The sequence below is a fragment of the Mauremys mutica genome, chromosome 11, assembly GCF_020497125.1.
Source record: "Mauremys mutica isolate MM-2020 ecotype Southern chromosome 11, ASM2049712v1, whole genome shotgun sequence".
In the NCBI taxonomy this organism is placed as follows: domain Eukaryota; kingdom Metazoa; phylum Chordata; order Testudines; family Geoemydidae; genus Mauremys; species Mauremys mutica.
In genome coordinates this window covers 79,231,131-79,254,578 of record NC_059082.1, presented here as the reverse complement: position 1 = coordinate 79,254,578, position 23,448 = coordinate 79,231,131, and the positions used below count along the sequence as shown (strand labels likewise).

At 54.5% G+C, this 23,448-nt stretch overlaps 1 protein-coding gene across 6 annotated transcripts in view; it reads right to left on the bottom strand.

The window, feature by feature from the left end:
- RAI1 (retinoic acid induced 1) overlaps positions 1-23,448 on the bottom strand; it is a 127,956-nt gene that overhangs the window by 1,053 nt on the left and 103,455 nt on the right. For all 6 annotated transcript variants that reach the window (XM_044980047.1, XM_044980053.1, XM_044980051.1 and 3 more), the window contains 3 exons: positions 7,555-13,177; positions 3,001-3,094; positions 694-743 (listed from right to left, as the gene is read on the bottom strand). In XM_044980047.1, the coding sequence (XP_044835982.1) occupies positions 694-743; positions 3,001-3,094; positions 7,555-13,161 (5,751 nt within the window). In that variant the 5' untranslated portion in view covers positions 13,162-13,177. The remainder of the gene's footprint in view (positions 1-693; positions 744-3,000; positions 3,095-7,554; positions 13,178-23,448) is intronic.

Genomic DNA, 23,448 nt, shown 5'->3' with positions numbered 1-23,448 from the left:
AGCGCTTTTAGCGCTGATTAAATTATCTCCCGCCCCATCAGCATTTGGAAATGAGTTCCTGAGGGAAGACAAAGCCCTTTAGTCCCAGCCCTTCTCCCGTTGCTTTGTGGGGAGGTGGTGGCAGCAGCAGTGACACTCCCCACCCCCCCACTCACCTCTTCCCCTCCAACGCTCCCGCTTCAACCTCACTTTGTTCCCTGCCTGCTTACGCCAGGCAGAACAACGCCGACAGGCGCAAACGGCTCAGGCTGCCCGAGGAGCAGGAACCTAGAGGCAGCTTGAGGCCTTCTCTCTGGGAGCTGGAAGGGAAATCAGGGGGTGCGTTTCCCCAGGAGGGCAACAGACGTCTGGGACGAGTTGCCAGAAGCTGAAGCCAACAGAGCAAGATGTATAAAGAGGCTTCAGAAGGAGCTGAAATTTGGGGGCAGGAGTGGAGGGCGACATGGCCAGAGTGCAGAGGTGGCTTGGAGGCCAGGCGGGGTGGACAGGCCGTTGGGTTTGATTCCTGCTCCATTGGGCTGGCCATGAGTTGAGCCCCTGGGCTAGGAGGACGGCAGTGGGGCTACCCCAGCCAGCCTCCACTTCCCTCAGCCTGCTGGGAGCTGTGCAGGGGAACACACAGAATTGCCGGGGCTGTGGCCAGGGAAGCCAGGAGGAGAGGACAGATTCCTGGGTGGGGGGCTCTGGACTCACCTTATGTTTGGGACATTTCAGAGAGAAGTTCTCTTCAGTTAATAAGCAACCTGTGAACAGAAAGCAGAGCCCTACTTTAGAGGGTGCGGGTGAGGCAGCCGTGTGTCCCCCCCAGCCTCTCACAACCACTCACCATTAGCCCGCGGGCTGAGTGCAATGAGCTGGGGGCGGTGGTGGAGCTGTGAAGCCTTCTCCCTACCCCTGCTGATTTCCCCTTTGCCACAGGCATTGTCCTGCAGTGGCCTGAATGGGACTCACTCTAGTGTCCATAATGGCTCCTCCTCCAGCAGCCAGAGGGGCCGCTCCTGGCTGATGGGAAGCCCGGCTTACATCAGCCACAGCTAGAGCCCGGCAGGGGCCGTGCCAGGCCCCCCACGGCTCCCCCAGGACTCCTGACCCTCGACCTGCAGCACCCACAGAGCTCTGCCTCAGCTCCTCAGCCTCTTAAAGCCCCAGGACTGGGCTCTGCTCTGCTCTGCTCCCCCAGTCCCGCCATTGCCCCTCGGCCCCGAACTCGGGTCTCTCCTGCCAACCACACTTCATTGCGCTAAATGAGCAATGGAGTTTGCTGTGGCCACGTTTCTGCCAAAGAGCTAAGCTGAGACTGGTCATACGTATTCCCCTGGGGGCTTGAGTGGGATTTGACGCAGGCCGTCCAGAGGGTAGAGTCTAGGGAGATCTTGCTCGGTGGAGCTGGTCCTGCCCCATCCCAACCTGACACACGTGCCTGGGTGACTGCTGGGGGAGCTGGCGCTAGCTGGGAATAGGGCTGGCAGCAATTCCAGGCCTCTCCTCTCCGCGGGAAAGCTCCCAGTACCAGTGGATGTCTGCGAGGCTGCCAGTATGGCAGCACAAGCTGTGAAAGAGGCTGGGGCTGTTCACAGCCTCCTCCGGCTTGACAGCTTCCCCCACCCGGTGAGGCCGCCAGGGGACGGGACACAGAGAGACAGGGGATGGGGAATAACGCTCGTGGCTGCTTTGATTCGAAAGCGCCTTCCCAACACCAGGCCCAGCCGTGTGACTCCTGCGGAGATCTACAGGCTGACTCTGGCCCCTTTACCTTAACTGCTTACTGCCCACAACATCTCTGTGCGGTGGGGTCCTCACCCCCATGGATACACTGAGGCGCTGCGTGTGGCAGGGTGCGGATGGCAGGGATGGGATCAGAAGTGCCCTCCTCAGCCCAGCACCCCACACTGCTCTCTTCCTTTCACTCTCACCCTGCATTCCTTCTTGCCTTTCTCACCCTGCCTTTCTGCCATCGAACCCTCTTCTCCCAGCAGCCTCCAGGAGAGGGGCTGGGTGAGCTCTTTATAGCGCCCCCAACGGGCATCTTGCTGCCTACGACAAATTTGCGATATGGCAACAAACTCCATCATACTGCAATGCCCTTCCCTGCACAAGTCCCTCGGCCGGGCCGAAATCCTCCCTGAAATCTGCGGGACACAGAGTGTGGCTCTAAGACTGGCTGTGGCAAAGTGCCCAATGGTGCCACGCTGAAATTACCTTTAAGACTGGGTCAGTGGTTTTTGACTGCCCCATAAATACCGTCCCATCTCTCTGGCGCACGTGCATGGCAAACTGACACTCAGTAGTAACAAAATCGATTGCAGGGGTGTGCAGAATAACACACTTGGTCCTGGCCTGTTAAAAAGGCTTTTCCCTTCTCTGGAGCCTTCCCGATACAGATCACCAGTAACTCTGGCACCATGAACGAATGGGAGGTACCATTATACCCTTTCACAAAGGGGGAAGCTAAAACCCAGTGAGATCGAGTAACTTGCCCAAGGACATGCAACAAACCTACAGCAGAGGCAGGCGTAGAATGCAGACCTGACTCCCAGCCCCCCTGTTCTAACCACATAGTGCCACCCTGTGAATGATCACGAATAGGACATAATACAAACTAATCAGGCCACCCGTGGTTCCTGTGAAGTGGGGACTAGGCCTGGAATAGGAGGCACACTGGTCAGAACTGGCAGTGCACTGGCAGACCTGCTGAGGGAACTCAGGCCTGGCATGAGTGGCAGAGGGCCGGGTCTGAAGTGCATTGAGGAGCGCAGCCAAAGCTGGCTGCAATGCGCTGGTGCCTCTCATTTATGAACCCCCAAATCCCATGGAGCGTTAACGCTCGGAAAGGGGGTCTCCGAGCCAGCCGCAATGGAGGCTTATTCCCCATCTTGTATAACTCTCTTCATGCATAGGACTCGGGAATCGCGCCAGGAGCAACCGAACTCTAGGGAGCAGGAAGTTGAGGTCCTTCAAGCCCTCTTGACCCAAATCCCTCCTCTCCTAAGCGAGCCTTACCTGTGTCAATGGCACATGCGTAATGATAGGTTTGGACACATCCCTTGTGGCAGCACCCAACGGTTGCTCCTGCTTGTTGGCAACTAGAGCATCTCTTTAAATCCACCAATGGGGCAGGGGGGAAAAAGAGAGAGAGAATCCAGTGAGGTCCAGTGAAGTAAATCCCAGATACAAGAACTAGCTAGTCCCCTGGCAGCCATGGAAAGGCCAGGAAAAGCTGCCACCTTCACATCCCCACCAGGTTCAGATTTACCCCGTTCATTCCTCAGCCTCACAAAGCCTGGCTGAGCCCTACTAGTGTTACCAAACTCATTCACTTCCTCATGACGGTGCGATGTAACCCTTACTGCGGATTTGGCAACAGAGCATGCTTCCATTGCTCCCAATGACTTCAGTGGGCACATGGCTGGTCCCTGGAATAGCACTCCTGCCCCCTTCCTAGCCCCTCCAGTACAGGAACTCTGCCCCAGTTACCCCCTTTCCCCCCACAACCACTAACGAGTGAGCTATGCAATGGACATAGCCTTTAACCTGTCCTCTCCAAGGCCTACCACTGGGTTTTGTTAACCACCCCTTTTCCGTTGACTGGAACCAAAACTGCAGGCCAAAGAACACCTGTAACCAGACCCAAATTGGACCGCTCAGAGGCTGTGGCAACCCTTTATGTTCTAAAAGGGCATTAGCCCAGTGGGGTGCTGGGATGGGGTGGGGCTAATGCAACCTGACTGTGTGTCAGGGGAGGCAACTCCTCTTATTGCAGTGGCACAAAACGCTCTTCCGGTGACTGCCCAATGAACTTGCTTGATGTATAACAACGGTCAAAATACTCTGCCCTTCCTGGTGCCTTCCACCAGAGGATCTCAAAGCGGTTCCCAAATATTCATTAATCCTCACAGCCCCCTTGTGGGCTAGGTAAGAGTCGTCCTCTCCATTTTACGGAGGCACCCACACGTGGAGTGACCTGTCTGAGGCCACCCAGTGAGTCAGGGGCAGAGCTGGGTCTAGAATCCCAGCTCTCCATGTGCTCCTGTCTCTAGCTCGCCCTGCGCTGCGTGCAAAACGTGTATGGATTTTGGGTGTGCTCCTCTTTCTGCACCGTTCTGGGAACATGAGCTGTCCCTTACAAGGCCTGGAAAACTCGGAGTCTGCATACGCTGCACAGCATCGAACGGCCGTGCTGGAGAACCCTCCAGGTTCCCATAAAATTGTGGAAATCCATCACCCGTGGGGACTCTGAGATCCCAGTCTGCATACGCTGCACAGCATCGAACGGCCATGCTGGAGAACACCCAGCCAGGGACCTGCAGGTAGAAGGGGCAGGATAGAGAGGGCACCTTGCACTGTGCAACCTGCAGAAGCCCAGAGGGTAGGGTGCATGTGGAACATAGCCCAGAAGGGGAAGATGAAAACTCTGGAACTGCGGGGAATTGACTGTTTGATCCACCCTCCTCATGCTAACTGATCCCAGTTCCTAGCCATGACATGGGGTTCACTGCCTTAGCATATCCTCGGGCCATATCCACTCACTCAAGCCAGCCTGCTCTACAGCAGAGCTCGAGAGCAGAACTGGCCCTTTGCCTCTCCGCTGTCCTGAGACTCAGCAACTCCAAGGTACATCACTTATAACAGTACAAGTGCGAGGTGCAGGCGAATGGCGGTCCAAGACAAGGGATGGCCGAGCAAGCTGGACAGACCCACCCCTTCAGGGGCTTTGCAGCTGGTGATAGAGGGCGAATGGATGTTTAAAATGTTCCAACCCTGATTAATTCATAAAGCTATTTAAATACTAGTACTGACATGCTGTAAAAACACAGCAGAACGCTGTATGCCATTATCTGCACCCAGCGATACCTCTCCGCACTCTGAGGGCCAGATCCTCGGCCGTCATCAATCAGGTTAGCTTTGCTGAAGCCAATGGAGCTATGCCGAGTGACACCAGCTGAGGATCTGGCCCTGATTGGCTCTCCTTTGCCCAGCAGGTTCTGATGATGAATTATTACCAGTTCAGTGGCCCCGCTGCTGAGCATGGTGCTTCAGAGACACGGAAGAGGGCGCAGAAGAGATCTCTGCCCGGAGAAGCTAATAATCACTCTGCTTTTGAGCTTGTCTAGTCTGCTTGTGGAACGGTGTGTGTACAAATGAGGAGACACACTTAGGCACAGGTCTAAATGCGCCCAACAGTGTAAATGGCGCAGGCCGAGGGACATTGTAAGAACAGTCCAATGTGGCATATCCACTGACAGCCTCAAACTACTTGGTGTTTTGGGGCATGGCTGCCCCTTCGGTAAAACCATGGATTTACAGACTTTCAGCTGAACAAGGGCCATTATGATCCTCTAGTCTGACCTCCTCCATAGCCCAGACCAGACAACATCACCCACTATCCCCTGCATCCAAATTTGGCGGAGCTAAAGGTTTTTTTTAGAAAAACATCAAGTCTCGATTGAAAGGCTTGGAGCCTTGGAGAAGCCATCACATTCCCTAGGTAAATTGTCCCAGTGGTTAACTACCCTCACGGTGCGTCTTACTTGCACTAGATCTTTTCGGCACAGAAAAGAAAAAGGGTAGAAGTGAAGGAAGAAGGGTCCCTTGGCCCTCTACTCTGCCTGTCACTGTGGAATCTGGCCAGGCAGCTTCTGTTTCTTCATCCCATTTCCCCTTTCCTGTCCCTCCCTGTTCCCAGCTAGCATTGCACCTCTGAGACGCACGCCAAGCCGGCTGCGGTAAAGGTGGAACAGTTTGCTTCCAGCGGATCTCAGAGTCCCCACGGGTGATGGATCTCCACAATTTTATGGGAATCTGGAGGGTCACCTTCTCGCACAAAGAAAGTTTAATTTAAGGCCTAAATAGGCAACTTGAGTGGGATTTTCAAAGGAGCATGTGTCTCACCGAAAGTCAATGGGACTTGTGCAAATACATCACTTGGGTGCTTTTGAGAATCTCGCCCCTGGCTTTCAGCTTCTGCCTGGGCCTGATGCATGGTTACAGGACACCTGTCGCCAGACAAACCCCATCTATGCCTGTGCATTATTTTTAATTTCCTGGGAGCAACATTTCTTAAGACAATTGGCGGGTTTTCATTGTTGCTCCTCAGGCTTTTTATTAACGCACCGTTAAGCCTGGCTGTCTAACTGCACCCGTGGTGCTGCTGTTTACTGCGTGTGCAACAGCACGGGAACCGCCTGGGGGGCAAGGGCAGAGTGGTATGGGACACTGTTCTGTCGCCCGCCGCCCATCCACAAAGAGCCTGGGACTGTAACTAGAGCCGTGGAGACTGGTGAGGTGAAGGTGAACGTGCTAAGGTGCCATTTGGAGCCAGTCGACAGCAGCAGGTAAGGATCACGTGTCTGACTCAAAATGAGGTAGGTATTGGCTCTTCCTAATAAGACTCGGCTGGTGAATGTTTAAATCCCCTTTTCCTTCCACCTTCCTCTTCTACTTATTAACACTGTGTCAAGTCTGGGGACGCCAAGGAAAGCTCAGTACAGAGCCAAACCCTGCAGTCTTTACCCAGGCTGACTTCCCACTGGAGTTGGCAGGATGTGGCCCCAAATGAATACTAAAGACACATGGTTGCTCATTAATTGGTGTTCCGGTTTCCAATGGCTTCCCACCAGGGGGCACGTGGCGTTTCGCTGGTGAAAAGGGCCCTGTGGGGGGGTTTAATTGCCCTATTTGAAAGTCGGCTGTGTTCTATTGGGACGGCTAGACAACGGGCTCTATTCGGGACGAGCATCGAATGGCCAGAAGAACGGGAACACGTCATGGGGCTCAGTGCAGGGGTAACCGGGTGAAAATGCTCTGGCCTGCGAGATACAGATGATCTAATGGTGCTGTCTGGCCTTAACATTCTCTGAGCCTCTGACAGCCTCCCGCTAGTCTTCAGTCCTATATCAGAAAGGGTCTGCACAGGCCAAACCCCATATTTGCGTGTGGACGTTGCACTGCATGTCTGTCTATCTGCCCAACTGCAAAGGCGGATGCAGTCTCTGCGGGCAGGTTCAGAGAGGCTCTTTGGGAATCTGGCGCTAAGCACTGCGGGCGTTACCTGTTTGTTCCTGCGTTCAAATGGGGGCACCCAGCGCAGGGGCATTCAGGAGGATGCCCTGCCTAGGCGGGGCGTTAGCTATCTGGAGGGCCTAATCGTGTCAGGTGCAGTGCACCCTTTGCTCCAGCGGAGGGGGCTCGACACCTTGCAGGATGCAACTGCGAGGCACCCGGGGTTGGAAATCCGAGCCTGCCTTTCAGGCAGCCCCGTGCGCACTGGAATTCCTTTCCTAGGATGGCCTCCTAAAGGGCGACACCTCGACTCCCCAGCCAGTGACTGCAAAGAATGTGGTTAGACTTGTTTGGAGGATACAATCCTTATGTCTTATGGTAAGGCTCCTCTCCCTCCCGCCCCAAATGCCCCTCGCACAATCACAGCTGTGGGTTTGACCTGCCCTCTCTGATCTGGGCCATCCCAGACTTTGGCTAACGGGAGGCGGGTGTGTAGGGCTGGTGAGCGGGTGTGCACGTTCCAAATGGCCCTTTAGCCTAAGGAGAGGCTCTTACCACTTCAGCAGCCACCTTTATCGCCTCCTGTAGCCCATACAGCTTCCCTGCAACCAGGTAAACCCCAGCGGTCCATATAGCACAGGCTTCGTGAACCCAGTGCTCCTGCGTGTCTCCCACTGACTCCTGAGACGGGGACTCGGCTTTGTTGCACTCGTGCCGTCTGGGCTTCTCTGCCGCCTCCTCTCCCTCTGTCCTCTCATCACAGCAGTAACAGCTTTGTAGTTTCCTAAACATCCCCCTGGAACTCGACCGGAGAGCGCTCTGTTTCGCTGAGTCAGCGGCACTGTCCAGCCTTGGCGGCTTTCCACTGATTGTACTCGTTGTACAATTATTATCTGTCGTTTTGAGCGTTCGCTCGGCCGGCGAAGGCACGGGAGCCTCTTCGCTGGGCCCCTCCACTTTAATCTTTTCTTTCAGCCTCGATTTCTTTTTCGGCAGGCAGTGCTCTGGGTAATACGGACCACAGAGGTCCCCAAGGTCTTTGTAATTGGCTGGGTTCCGGCAGAGGCAGCAGACCAGACAGGCTGCGTTGAGGGCCTTGGACACCACTGGGCCCAGGTGCATTGTGGAAGATAACGGCAGCGCCGCCTTGGGCTGCAGGGAGGCCCCACCCGAAAGCAGGGCCTGGGCCGAGGACGAAGGCTGCTGCTCCTTGTGGAGCCGGGCCTCCTCCCCGGCTGAGTTGATGATGGTGCAGGTGGTGGTGAACTCGTTGTGCTTTTCCACCCGCACGTAGGGGGAGAAGGGCGGCGCTCGGCTGTCCGTCCGCAGCCGCTTGCACGAGATGTACTTGAGCCTGATTTCGGGCTCCGCGGGGTTAAGCAGAGGGGCCTGCTGCTGCCGCCGCCGCTGCTTCGCCCTGCTCTTACACCTGGAGGCCACGTTCTTGGCCTTGCTACGGGTGTGCCGTTTCCTTTGTCTCTTGGAGTAGCCGTTGTAGTTGGAGTGGTTCACTCGCTGCTTCTGCGCCCGGGTTTGGGTCTGGGAGCTTCTCCCCTCGGGGGGTTCCTTCTTGGCAAAGTCTTTGTCCTCGGTCTTTGGCTTCTTCCCGTCCCTTTGTCCGTCTTCCCCGTTCCCCAGCGCGTCCCCCGCGCCTGCCCGCTCTCTGGCCGTCAGGAGCAGAGCAGGGGCCAGATGCGCCCGCCTGTCCAATGGGTTTTTGGCCACGCTGAAGGCTGCTGCTTTCCCTTTTCGGTTCCTCTTCTTGGGCAGCAGGCTGATGTTCTTTGCAGCCATGCTGCTGCTGTTGTACTGCACTGTCTCAGGAGATGAATAGGCCTCACCCTTGAAACAGTCAGAGGACAGTTTCTTACTGTTCATTAGTTTTCCTTTTAAGGATCTGTTGTTCGAATTTCTGCATAATTGCTCTGCTACTGAAGCGGCAGGAGCCTTTTGTGCCATGCCCTGGTTTAATGGCCCCGCTTCTCCCACCGCTGGGGTTACACTTGCATTCTTTAAGGCCCGCTCCTTCTCTGCGCCGGCAGGGCTCAGAGGATTACTGTGTGCAGTAGCGGTGGCAGCGGCCGTTTTGCATGCAAACTTCTTTAAATTCGGCGAGGTGATCTTCTGCACAATGGCCTCCAGCTTGAGGCCCCTGCCTTTCCTCGGGGGCAGCACTTTTGTCTTCATGGCCCCCTGAAATGCTGCCCGGGAGGTGATTTTAATACAGACGTTGGGGGGTTCTTTAGCTGGAGGGGGCGTCATGGCCGCTTCGCAGGAGCTCTTTGTGGGCAGTTTAGCTCTTGCCTTTTTGGTTGATGGCATCCTTTTAAAGAGATTGGGGGAGGCTTCAGGCTTCTCCTCTTTTGTGCTGCTGCTGCTGCTCCTTAAAACTAAATTTCTCTTTTTGGTAGGGATAGGGGACACGAAGGTGGATTTTCTCTTCAGCGAATGCAGCGGCCGCTCAGACATTTTGCTGCCCATTCCGGGCCCGGATTTAGGGAGTTTAATTCTTTTGCTCACCTTCCCTTCTTTGTGTGGCCCCCCTGGGGGTGTGATCTTGAAGGTGGGGGGTAGATGGTTGTTTGAAAGGAGCTTCTTGGGTGTTTTACAGTTTTTGATCCTGACCTCTGCTGTCCTCTTCTCCCTTCTCCTTTTCGTATAGACCTCCTGTGTCTTGGTCCTAGATCGCAGGATCATGGATCTCTGGTCCTTCACCTCTGCATCGTGGGGCTCCAGGCCTTTAGCCTTCTGGCCAATAAAGTCCTCGTTCTGCACCAAGTTTGGGACCAGGAGAGAAGTGGGATCGCTGGGATTTTGGACAACTTTTGGGGCTGGTCTTCCGGTGCGTTTCCTGGCTTTGAAAGCAACTCTCTGCTTCATGCCACAAACTGGTTTCTTCCCTAACTTTTCTTGATGGGCCAACATCTTCAGTCCTTCCAGTGGGGCTGGCGTCCTGGGCTCGCTCAAGGCAGTGAAAGAGCGGGTACACATCCGAGCTGGCAAGCCTTCATTTGGAAACCTAGGAGTTTGGCCATGGGCATTTTTGCTTGTTGTTTCTATCGGGCCATCTGGCCCTACACATGTGTTGGCCACCATGCCAGCTGCCTGGATGTCTTTGAACGGGCTTGGTACTGGTTTTCTGGATTCCTCTCCTTCTGACAACCTAGAATGAACCCTCTTGCTGCGAAGAGTCTTGCCCCTCGAGATTGATTCTGATTTTACCAGCAAATTTTCCGGTAGCATTTGCTTCTTTACCTTGACCAACAAGGTTGTTTCGGTCTCTGTCTTCTCCTGGAGGACACTTTCACCTACCGTTGAGTCCTCCTCAGGTTTAATGTGAGGCAGGGAAGATTCAAACCAACTTTTCACCTTGGTTTCAGTGCCGACTGCCGGGCCTAAGAGGATAACAGACTGTCCAGATAAACGAGAAGAGGGACCTGAATTTTCTTTCTCCACTGTGCTTACAGTTTCTTCTGCTGATACCGGCACATCCTTGGAGGAGAGCACTGCAGCATTCTCAGGAGGTTTAGGTGGGGATGTATCGTAGATCACAGACTTCTGCTCTGAACTAGCCAGCTCACACAGAGATGAATATTCTTCTGGTTCCAAATCAGACTCCTTCAGATCTGGAGATGATATCATCGGGATTTCACTGAAGTCCCCACCTGAACAGCAGTGCCTGGTATCCTCCAGCCACCTCTCACTATCTGCTTTGGTGGCCTCATCATACGTCAAAGTGTCTTCCTCTTCCTCCCCCATCTGCTGCTGGCTGAAGTCCTCGGCTTGCTCATTCTTGGCTGGCTGTTCACCGTCACATATATCCATGCAGCAGGCATTTTTTTTCTCTTTGCAAGACCCGGCCAATTTGCTGTGGAACAAACCCTTGGAAAGATCTGACGATTGTAGGCATGGTCCAAGCTCCTTCCACCTCAGGCATGATTCACTGATGCTTTCATCTGGCCAGTCAAAAGTCTCCATGGTGTTTTCAGAACCCACTGAGTTGGCCGTGGTGTTTGAATAGCAGCTGTAACTGGTGGCCCCAGAACTCGAAGTAGCAGCTGGGATATTGGGTTTGGAATTATATGCTAGGGAACCGGTGACTTTAAGAGCATTCTTTGTTTCAGTTGTTGTAAACTCCACCTGGGCATTCTCATAAACCTCTTCACTGAAATCCTTACTGTTGTTTCCCCCAGAGGCTTTGTCTAATTTCAGGGGTTCGGTGTGGGTACCCGAGTCGCCTTGGTTGGACCAGGTGCTCTTAACCATTGAGTCCAGACACGTTCTGTGATTTTCTACGTGGAAAGGGGATTTCACGGAGTCTTTGTTTAAAGCAGGGGAGTTGGCCCAGGCTTTGTCTGCCTTCTCGTTGATAGCGTCCTGTAGCACAATGATTTCGGAAGCCAGTTCCTCCTGAGATAGCGTACTCAGGAGAAGCCTCGGGCACTCCCTTTCATTGGTCATGTACTTGGTGAATGTTTCCAAGGGCAGGCTAGCATGAATACTCTGGAAAGAATCATCGGACTTTGTGGACATGTCGTCTGGAGAAGTCACCGAGCAAGTAGAGACCGACTCTGGCTTGGCCTTGGAGTTGCTGTTGACCCTCGCTGGACTGCGGCTTTGACTGCAATAAAGGAAATTTCTCTCTAGCTGATCTTCAGACCCGCTCAGATAATCGGCATCCTGAGTTTCAGCATGGACTGACTGAGGAGTGCTAAGAGGGTCCGACAGGGGGGTCCCTACCTGCTCGGCAGAGTACGTGCTACTCTCTGGACTGCAGTGTTGGCCTTTTAGCTGTTCTGGTGTCCTAGGAGGGTTTTTGATGCCCTTTTTCTGGGGCACTGCTGATTTTGAAAGGAGAAGCTGCTGGACGGTGTTGGAAATATTCTCGACTTGTGAGGTGAGTGCAGTTAGACTTTGCAAACTGAGATCGGACAGAAGATTTTCAGGGATCTTCTCCTTCTGCAAGTTTTTGCAGTTCCCAGACTGAGCATCTGGACTCGTCCCATCTGTTGGAGAAGGATTCAATAAAGGCATGAAATGGCTGTGGTCAGTGATGCCTGCAGGGAAAGACCCTGTGCTGAGAGATTGCTGGCTGTATTGGAAATTCTCCAGGTTTGGCATCAGAGGGGATGGAGTGGAGCTATAGGATGGAGATCTACCAACAGAACGAGCTGGAGAATGACTTGAGCTAGGACTAAATGTCTGGTAATATTGCTCTGGGGTCCTCACTGGAGCATCAGTCTGGCAATAGGTCTGGCCTGGCTGGTTATAATGTTGGTACTTTGCTAGGTTTTGATAGTGAAGTGTTTCCTGGGCATGATGCCTTCCTTGCAAGGGCTGCTGCTGCTGTTGCTGCTGTGGTTGCTGCTGCTGGTCGTAGCTAATTCGGTTTGCCTGATAGCCATGCAGGTTCTGTACTCGCTGCCCAGATGCTAGGTTAGCAGCCCCTCCAAGAGGCCGCTCGTGCTGTTGGCTGGAGGGCGCGGTGCAGCTTTTATAGGAGTGAGCTGCCTGGCTCCCTCCTGGGACAGAGGAGTACGTCGAAGATGCTGGGAACTGGGACTGGGAGTGCTGGGTAAAGTGGCCGGTCTGGGAAAAGGACATGGGTGAGGAGACGTCATTTTGGATCTTCTGCCTTTGCAGCTTGGGATACGTCAAGGCAGGTGGCTGCGGCGGCGGCTGCTGCGGCAGGTGCAAGGAATGAGTTCGGAATGGAAGCTGAGCCGTTTGCTCGTGGTACTGCCTGCTGCCGGCGGGAGCCGGGCTCTTTTTCATCAAGTTTTCCTCATACTTTGCCACTCCTCCGGCTAAGGATTGTTGCTGAGCTCCCCAGGGCTGCAGGCTCTCCTCCCCAGAATAGCGGGCCGGGTATGGGCTATTCTCTTGGACTGCGTAATTCGAAAAGGCCGGCCGGCCTTGCAGCTGCTGGCCAGGCAATTGCTTATTTCCCCTGTGATATTTCTCCACGGCGCTGTTCTCGTACCCCGGGTAAGGCAGCTGCTGCTGACTGTAGTACTCTTTCGCCACCAGCCTCTGACGCTCGCAGTTCGGCCCTGCCTGACTTTGATGCCTGTAATTCTCCAGGCGTGATGTATCTTGTGAAGTCTGCTGGTAGTTCTGCTGGTTGCCATGGAAACCACACCTTTCTCGAAAGGACTGCATGGCTCGGGCTTGTTATCTGTGAAGAGAGAGAGAGAGGATTCAAATGAACCATTTTCTTTTACCTTGGCTTTGGGAAGGGTGGGGGTGGGGTGGGGGGGGAAGGTGCGTGTTATTTTGATGTTTGTTTGTTTAAAAGCCGGTGCGAGATTTTAGAGATTTGTGCCTGTATTGCAGCTGTTGTTTTGCAATGCAGGCCTCCCTACAGTCAGACACCCCCCGCCCCCAGCCTTTAAAGGGAAACAAAACAAAACCAAAAACCCCAATGACAATTCCTTTCCCCCCTTCTTTCTCCCTTACCAGCTGCAGTCTATTGACACCCTCTGGTTCAGGAACACTGAGCCCATCCTGCCAGCCCCAGCATCCCTGTGGGCTCAGATCTGCCAAGGACGGCAACCAATGCAGGCGGCATCTGGATGTGGCTTGAATGGTGTTAGGTTGCTCAGTGTTTCACGCACCTGTTTTCTCATCCCCCTCTGCCCCTCGAGTGCTGACAATCACTTAGCAAAACGATCCTCCCTCCTTTCCCCACACCCTCCCTTGGGATTTCAGGATCCTGTAATCCAGTTACAACGCCTCGGGTTTTTTTAAATTATTAATCATTATTGTTGTGTTATTATTTGACCTATCAGCACGGAGGACAGAAACACGGGCTCTGCTATGGAAAGTCATTTCAACTTCCTGGTTCTGCTTCTCTGCCCCCCCTCCCCCCCCAACAATAACCTCCTCAATTGGTGTGATCCCATCTGGACTCTGTCTGCCCCTTGAAGCAGACGTCTATCAGAAGAGCAGTGAGGCACAGCCATCATAAAACGTCCCCGGTTCCTATCCCCAAATCTGTCAGGAAAGAGCAGCGCCTGCCTCACGTCTTCCATCTTCTAGGTAGGCAAACAGCTAACGTGCCGTGAGACAATGCGTGCTCACGAAAGGGTAAAGGTACATCAGCATGGACCTTAAGGGCCCGATCCTGTGAGGTGCTCAGGGCCAATGGGCATAGAGGGGGCGTAGCAAGGAGCAGGCCCCACCAGTGTCTCTCTAACTTGCTTTCCTTGGAGGGGCCCAGGGTGAGGATTTACTGTTGGCTTATCTGCACCCTGCGCCGCCCCAGAGTTTACCGAATAGCGCCAGTGGCGTGTGAAATCCCCTTGGTGAGGGATACCGCTGCCTCTCCCACCCCAAACCACCCTCACAGCTTCCTCTATGGCCTGTTGCTGGGGCCAGGCACAGGTATATTCCCACACTGGAAATCACATGATCTATCCACATTAGAGAAGGATTCTGGTCATGCGGGTTTCCTTCTGACTCCTTCCAGGGGGAGCTAATAAACGCAGAGGGACCTTTCTGGTCACATCCCACTAAGGGGATGCGGTCACAGCACAGTTAACCCAGGATCTTACCTGGGGGTTTAGCCCCAACCCCCTACCATCCACACACCATGTGACCTGGGTTTGGAGATGCTTTAAACCCGGGCTGCCTGACACGGCTGGGGGTACAGGTGAGAGCGCAGGCTCCGGTTTAGCTCGGGCTGAAACACACCCGCTTTGCAGCAAGGCTGCATGCAAGAGCAAGAGCTGACAGTCCTCCAATGCCTTCCCACAATTCCCTTCCAGTTCTCCCACAACTGACGGAATGGATTGGGAAAGAATCCTGGAGTGTCTCAGCACAAAGAACCTGGGATACGCCCCACATGGGTGAGTGTAGAGACGGTGAGGGCGCAGGGCTCACACCACCCAGGCTAGACTAACCCCGGTGCCAATTGCCCGGGCTAACTGTGCAGTGAAGACGTCCCCTACAACGGGTGAGAAAGAGCTCGTTCTGCAGGCCTGTCCCCAGAGATGAAAGGAGGAGGAGACGGAAAGAAAGAGGAACGGCTTAGCCGTGTGCAAATGGGGAATCCTCCACGTGAGTTAGAAGGGTTGGTCTGACTCCCCTGGGAAGCACAAAAGGGAGGGGGCACCTGGAGGGGACCCACTAGTGAGGCAGCATCCCCATTCTTGTTGATTGACTGGCCCTAAACAAAAGCACCGTGAATGCTTGGGGGGCCCTGATCCCGGCCAGCCAGCCTGCTTTCCCCACCAGGCGTGGTGACAGAAAGGGCCAGTGCCCCATCGTAGAAGCTGGGGTGGGACACACCATAAGGCCAGCCCGGTTCCTCTTCATACCGCTCCCATTCTCTGAGGAGCAATCTCTCTCTCTCTCTCTCCCTTCTGTCCTCTCTCCGTGTTTATTAAGGAAATGACTTTAACACGGGGAACAGCCTCTCGCCCTAGTTCCCCACTTCGATTCCGGCTTTGGTTGGTGCATCTAACACATTACACCAGACACCTGCTGAGAGAGTCAAACCAGAGCTGTGCACAGAGGCGGGATTTTTTTCTCTCTCTGTTTTTTGACACGGGCGTCTCTCTCTCTGTGCAGATCTGAGCCGTCATCTGCTCCTTTCGCTAAAGACTTCAGGCTGGCTGTTAAAAACAAACCACCCCCACACAGACCCACACGCAGCCCTCCCGACACATGCAAAACACATGCACACACATCAAAACATGTGCACGCATGCACCCTCCCACATGCAGTCAGACATGTGTGCACGCCCGATCAAACATGTGCATGCACCCAGACACACAATTTCATTCCAGTCTCGTAACAAGCGCGGACACAAATCCCCATCACAATGGCCCCTGCAGCATGTAGCCCATGAAACAAGGTTACCCCCGCCCCTTTGCACCTTCTCCAGCGTGACCATAAAATCCCCACATTCCATGCAGCCCCATCCAGGGAAGGTTGCGCCCCCCTCGTTCTGTTGCACTGGGGGGGCGGCATATTTACGAGGCCAGAATGTGCAAAACTCTGCGTGGCTCTAAATGAAGCTGCCTGCACCTTTGCCTGTTGAGCCTTGTCTATCTGCACAAATTACATTTCTGCTTTTATTAGTCCCAGATTGCTCTCATTTCCTGCTGAGTGTCCTGTGGATATCATTAACATTTCAGCACCTTTTATTTATTTATTTTGAAAACCGAAGCCTCCGAAATACATGACCAAAAAACGCTGTTAAAAGCTACTAAGAAAGGTGGCATTGCTAATTTCCCAACCCCTCCAGCGCCCCGTTATTCCACTCCCCCTTCCCCTTGAATGGAATGCTGGCTCCGCTTAATCGAGCTCTTCTGTATTACAGCTGGATTTCCCAATACGCACAAGCAGCTGGATGCGGTTAAAGCATGTATCTCGGAGAAAAGACAGTTCGATTAAAATACGGTGAACCTAGTGCTCAAGTCACCCGACGCAGAAATCATGGCTTAACATTCCCCCGTCCCACCAAAGGGGTTAGGGGGGAAGGAATCGGGGAACAAAAGAACACAAATGAAAGAGAGGCCCTGGGGACACGGGGTGGAGGGAGAAAACGAAAGGGTGGAAAGGGCCCAAAAGCTACACAAGGAAGTGGGTTTGAAAAATGAAAGCGGCTTGAAAAAACACTGAGCTGTTGCTTTAATGGAAGACTCCTTCCTTTCTCTTTGATTATTAATTATTATTACTTTTCCAAAGAGCCCAGGGAACGCCAGGCTGAGATAATGACACCGTTTGGCTGTGGGGGAAGGAGGGACGTGACATTAGCACAGAGAGAGGGGAATGAACCGGGGGAGATGGCGAGGGAAGGATCCAATTAGAATCAAAGCGGGTTTGGGTCGCGGTGACATTTCCACTGAACTGATCCCCTGCTGGAAATGCACCGGGCTGGATGAGGATCCTCGCATGAGGATCTCCGGATTTGTCTCTTACCCGCCAGCCTCCAAAAGCAATAGTCTGTGAAGCCCCTGGAGCCAGCGAGGAAAGAGAAGGCCTGGAGCAGCCTAGCAGTGGGAACTGATTAGCACTGGGGAATGTGACAAGTGAGGACAGCAGCCGCCTCCTGACAATAGCTCCTCCAACAATTGATGGCTCTGACGATCTGTGCCTCCCAGACCGTAGGCTCCCCTCCCCCAGCCCCACACATTGGCCAACACTGAGCATCAAGGGCCCCATCTATCTCTGATGTAACCCCTTGGATTTCTATGGGGACCCCTCACTTCTTTGATACTCACACAGTAGCATTAGGCCCTGTTTGCATTATGCCACACATTGGTAGCACAAGTGGGTTGACACCCGCTTTGGTTCAGCAGTGTAGTTAGGGCTGACTTTTGCTACAGATCCTAAGCTAAAACCTGGCTTTCAAAACCTGGTTATAAACCCACCTGCGCCCATCCACTCCGGCTGTGCAAACCACATGATCGCGCAGGTCAGCCACACAGCCGAAGTCAGCGAAACGGGGTTGTTTCGCCTCTTAGCCAGGTCCTTCAAGCCAGTGCAGCAGCATGCAGCATTCCAGGACAGCATGCCCTGCTGCACAACAGCCAGGGAGAGGGTTGTGTCAGGGTGACACAAATACCGTAGGGCTTCATGCCATAAAGCGCCTTCCCTCACTCTCCCCTGGACTGAAAGAATCCGAATGCAGAGATAAGCGACAGCAGGGGGGAGAGGCGGATTCAGAGTTATGGGCAAGGGAGAAAGCTGCTTTCAGAGGAGACCTGAAAAGGGAGAGAGTCAATGAGGCCGAGATGATAAAAAGCGGCTGTTGCAGAGACTGTGGGGGGGGGGGGGGGAGAGACACAGGGAGGAGGCTGATCTGTATGAGGGTTGGAGCAGGGACGAGGCTAGAAAGGGGGTGGGGTCTGCGATACTGGCTACAGCAAAACCATGGAGGGTTTTAAAAACAAGGCCGATGAGCTGGTTCAGGTCAATGGGAGTTTCACCCCCGACTTCAGCAGGAGCAGGATTCAGCCCAAGGGGAAGCAAGGCAAATAAAATCGACAGAAGCCGTGGGCCGAAGCCGTGGGCGGATTTCCTCCTGAGTACGTCTCAGGGGCAGCCCATCAGCACAAGGAAAACACCCACACAACCCTGGATATTCCCCCTGGATCCTCTGCTATGCTTGTTACACACAAGGCTGCATTCTGCTCTCTGTTACTTGGGACACATCCAGAATTCCTCCCCCCAAGCCCAATTCTGCTCCCGGTGAGGCCGGTGTAAATCCAGGGAGGAGCTCTGTTTGGAGGAGTTCAGTGCTCTGGATTTATGCAGCACAGAGTTTGGCCCGTTTCCTTTGCTCCCACATGCTGAGGGTCCTGACCCGGGACACTCCGGATCAGATCCATTCCCACAGCCTGTGCTGGCTCCAGCGCATCAGACATTCCATCCCCCGGCACCTCAGCCCCCACGGCTCCAGAGCAGCGAGACCTTGGCAGTATGCAGTTGCCATGGGGACAACCTCTTATCTGACCAGTGGTTCGGACGATCACACTGTGCAGTGCAGGAGATGCTGTTCAGCTGCCTAGAGCCCCTCCCCCACACCGGCTCACAACTCTGACCGTGGGAGTCTCACAGAGGGAGATCCCCCAGAAATTATATTTCACGGCCATGGGAGAACAGCCATCACTTTGGAGGGGAACATTATTTGCCCGTGATTTTGACCTGACTCCTCTGAAAAGAAGTCAGCGGAGATGAAAATGCTGGAAAAACCTTTGCAGAAATCTATGTTGTTAAAAATAATATATAAATGTTGCCTTCCTGGAATGAGCGATGAGACCTAAAGTGCATCAATAATGTACAAATGCTTTGCCCTTCACAACCCCTCTGAGACAGGGGAATGTCATCTCCCATTTTACAGGTGGGGAAACCGAGGCACGTATTAGGCCCAGGAGGGTATGTAGGTAGCTCCCTGCAACACTCACCACAAGCCCCTTTGATGAGGCAATTTTTTTTCAGCTGCAAGGAGGAATGATGTGGCAGGGGAGCTTTTGAGGGCAATGATCACAGCATAAGGTGGGAAGGATGTTGCGATGGGCAGATAATGGAGGTCATGGCTGGAGAACAGAACCTGTGAAAATATCTCTGCTCCATCTTGGAAGGGGTAAGGGAGAGGGGAGAGCGTCAGCTGCTCCAGCAACAATCCCACTGAAATATGGAGATCCATAAATACAGTGGCGGACCCTATGGAAACTGTTTTAACAGCATGAGTCTTACAGACATTGAAGATGATAACTGGTGCCTCAGAGCGCCTGTACATCTCCCTGTCCTGCCCCGGTCAGATGGCGTCTGCACTTGTTGGACTGGTCCCAGTCTCTCTCTTTAGAGGGTTGCGTCCAAGGGCAGCTGAATTTTCCTGCTCATGAATATTAAGGAGCAGGCAAGACTGGCATGATAAGCAGTGATGACGGGAACTCCTCATATCCATCTGAAGCACCAGTGCCCTGTGTAAGCTGACCAAGAGTGACCCTCAGTGCCCCGGTTAAGATGTGATTTTATTCTTCATGTTAGCTCAAATCAAGGCCTCGCCCTTCCGCAGGCTGGCCATTCTGTTACAAAGCGCTACCCGGAGAGACTACACGACTGACACACAGGAAGGAGGAGCCCTATGGAGTCCCCATTCAGGAGAACAAACTCCTGGCAGTGTGTATCTCGTCCTTCTCTACTGCCGCTGGAAAGAGAGACCTGGAGACAAGTTTGGATCAGATCACGCGTGAAATAAGCTTACTGTGCTCCCTCCCCACCCTGCAAACTGTGCACACAAACTCAGCACTGCCAATGATCCCTGGTCAGGAGAGCTGGCCCAGCAAGCGGACAGGAGCAGAGCTGCAGGTGCTTTTAGGATGGGGTGTGGGCTCAGGACTGGCACAGCTGGCCACGCCTCAGGTCAGGCTTGAAGTGCATGGTGGGCAGGCCTGGGGCGGGAGTATCTGGCTGCATCTGCGGGTCAGGCTTGCGGAGCCCTGGCCGAGCTGTTTGGGAGAAGAGGGGGGAACATGCACAGCACTCACTCCCCAGCCAACAAACACTGAACAGGAATTCACTTTCCTCACTCCCACCCCACAGAAGGAGGCAGATGAAGGGGCTGACCTTACGAAGTGCTGACATCAGCAGGACTGGAGGATGCTCAGACCCAGCCAAGAGCAGCATAGCACCCTGCAGGATTGGTTCTAAATGCAGGTCCCAGTATCCCTGCTACCTGCAAGAGAGCCAACCCCTCCCTCCCTCCCTACGTCCCCTTGCTAGCAGTCTCCCAGCCTGTGCTGTACGGCTGGGCTTAGCCAGGCGAGGTCTGTCTCTTCTCAGCAGGTGCAGCTTTGACACAGCTCCATTCCCTCACCTCTTTCCCTCCTGACGCTCTGTCTCTCCTTGTGGCCTGGCTAGCGTGGAACTTAACAGATGCTCCAGCCTCTGATGCAGGCTGGCCTCAAGTCAAGCTGTCTACCGGGCTGAGACCTAGCCCCCTCACCCCCACATTCATGCTCCCAGGTGCTCCCCCTGCCCCCGCGAGACTGCTCAATGCCCTATTCTCCAGGATCCCAGCTTTCAATTAAGAAGTTTCTAGCCCAGCCCCGTGATCACAATCACAAAGGAAATCAATAGGCAGCTGTCTCATTGAGTCTGCAGCCTGACAGACTGAAACAATAGCACTGAGGCGAGGTGGGAACAGCCTCTCAGCTTAACCTCCACAGCCTAGTTCAGACTGTTGAACCAGCAGGCCCAGCTTGCCAGGGTTTTGACTCTGAGCCTAAATAAATACTGCAAAAATAAACCAAAAAAACCCCACAGTGGCACCAAGACTCAGAGCCCGGGTCAATTGACTCAGGCTCAGGGGGCCTGGGCTGTGGGGCTAAGAACAGCTGTGTAGACATTCCCGCTCAAGTGGAGTCTGGGCGCAAGGGGGAGGGTCTCGGAGCCGAGTGGGGCCAAGGCTATTTTTAGCCCGGCAGCCTCGGCCCCAGTGAGCCCAAGTCAAGTGATCCTGGCTCTGAGACTGGGTGCCATGGGTTTTTCTTTGCAGTGTAGACACACCCAGAAAGCCCATCCAAACAACCACCCCCGCTCTCCACCACGCACCAGCTGTGCACACCCAGGCGTGGGTCCGGGCCGCAGCCCACTCCTGCAGAAGGGGATATTTTCTGAGGGCACGGGGTGGGGGGCGGAGACCACCAACAGGGGGCATTCGCTTGTCAGAAAAGCAGTGTGACAGCAGTTCTGATGAGCGTGAGAAGCAGAGGCGGGACCCAGCAGCACTGGCCGGCTCCAAAGGGCAATGAGGAACACTCTTTGGCTAGAACGGCGACCAGGAAGGGGAAGGAGAAAAGCAGAGGCTCCGCAGAGGAGCCCCTTAGGCAGACGGAAAGCTCCAGGTACTGCCCACTACCACCTTTTCACGCAGGCGACAAACAAATGCCGGCGAATGGCAACTTGGGATATTGGAGGGGCACTTTCTGGAGGGTCCCCACACATTTCCCTGCTGAGTCGGAGACTCCACTCCAGCGCCCCTGCAGACATCAGCGGCACGCTTACCTGTCTGTCAAGTCCGACACGGGCGCGCTCGGCCAGCGGGACAGACGTTCCCCACAAGAGTACAAAGAACCCCTCTCTCTCTGAGGATCTCAAAGCACTTTACACCACTCCGGGAGTTGTGTCTCACAGCCCCTGCCCCGGCGAGGAGGTCAGGCTTGTCCTCATTTTACAGAGGGGGAAATGGAGGCACAGTGCGGGTCAGGGACACGCCCTAGATGCTATAATCCTATTTTCTAACTAAAGGACCTATTTTTACAGCCCGTTGCCCCCTGTAACTTCACTTCAGTTTTCACCTCTCCATTTTGGAGGGGGATAAGAACACGAATTAGCATTAAAACACCCACTTGACGCAGGGCTGGGAACGTGCAGTCACTGGCCAAATCCGCTACAATCCTTCACTTCCTTTCACAGGGACCCGCCACTTGTCATCAGCAGCATCCTTGTGAGTGGTCCACAGCTGACCCCTCTGTTGCACTAGGAGAGGTGGGCCCAGAGCTTGGGCTGGATGTGGGGCCAAGTGCTCCACAGATGGAAAAGGTCAGAGAGCCTCAGCCATTCCCAGCAGGCGAGCTGGGAACTGCTTAACTCACCGCCCATCTCATGAGAAACCTGCATACTCTGTGCGCACCAGCCCCTTCAGGTGCCCCAGACAAGGGGTTTACGCTGTCGGGCCGGACAAGCGAGATGGAGCCATGCGGTGGCGTTGAGGTGTCACGACACAGCTGTGCAGACGCTCGCGGCAGTGAACGCCAGCCGCTCAGATGCACTGAGCCTTCCGCCGCCGTTTGTGATGGTTTTCTGATGCCCGCTCGGGGGGAAGAAAAAGACACAGAACTCTGCAAACGAAGGCGCTGATCCAAAGCCCTCTGAAGTCAGGGGGACTCTCCGCACGGACGTCAGCGCGCTGAATGAAAGAACGGAGGCTGAGGGACGTCACCCTCTGACGTCACGCTCTCTGCTCGGAGGGGCGGCTACCGGGAATGGCACACGTTTTCACTGACAATGCCTTTGGACCTTGTCACTCGCCCCTCCAGCCACTGCAGTCCTGGGCTGCTCCAATCCTCTGCCAGCTCCCCGCACCACTCCAAGTCTGTCTCCTGCTTCCAATTCTCTAAGGGCCTGATCCTGCGAGAGGCTGAGCGCCTGCAGCTTCCACTGACTTCAACAGGACGTGGGAGTGCTCAGCTCCCCACAGGATCAGGCCCTCGCTGCTACCACTCAGCTGCTCCAGCCTGTTCTCTCAGTCTCTGGTTGCACGCTCTTCGGGTGATGTGACATCAGCAAGGTCTTGCAAACTAAAAATAACCAGTGCTGTTGCATGGTAATAATCTGGGGAAAGCACTGTCATTACGGCTCCCTGACTGTTCCCAAGCCCCCAACCCCCCACTTCCCCCCGGAGCTCTCCAGATGGAGTGTTACAAAATGCAGCCCCCTTGCTAAGCAGCAACCCCGGATGCCAGCTGTCAAGGCACCTAGGCAGCAGGCTGCCGACCATCTAGCCTAGATCCTGGGTCTGCCCACCCTCCGCCAGGGTAGTAGGGGAAACGGCAGCCCCATGCGGTGACCTGCCCCCGCCCCCCCAGCCCCACTGGGAAGAGAGCTGCAGTGGGCGGGGGGGGGGGCAGGTTTCACATTGCAGCCCGATCATCCTTTGCACGGGGAGCCGTGGAAAGGCGGCAGAGGCTGGCACGGTGCAGCCCTGCCCCCTGGGCAGAAAGCGCCTGGCAGCCCAGGAGCTGCAGGCTGGAGATGCCAGCAGCACTCCCCAAACCATGCTCTGGCAGGCTGCCACACCGCAAACTGCTGCGTGTAATTTGATTATTAAGGCGGGGGGGGGGATCAGAAATTGCCCAGCCCCCGCCGGGCTATGCTGCGCCGTGCTAAGATGGGGGCCCCTCTCCAGCTGGCAGAGGACAGAGCTAATTG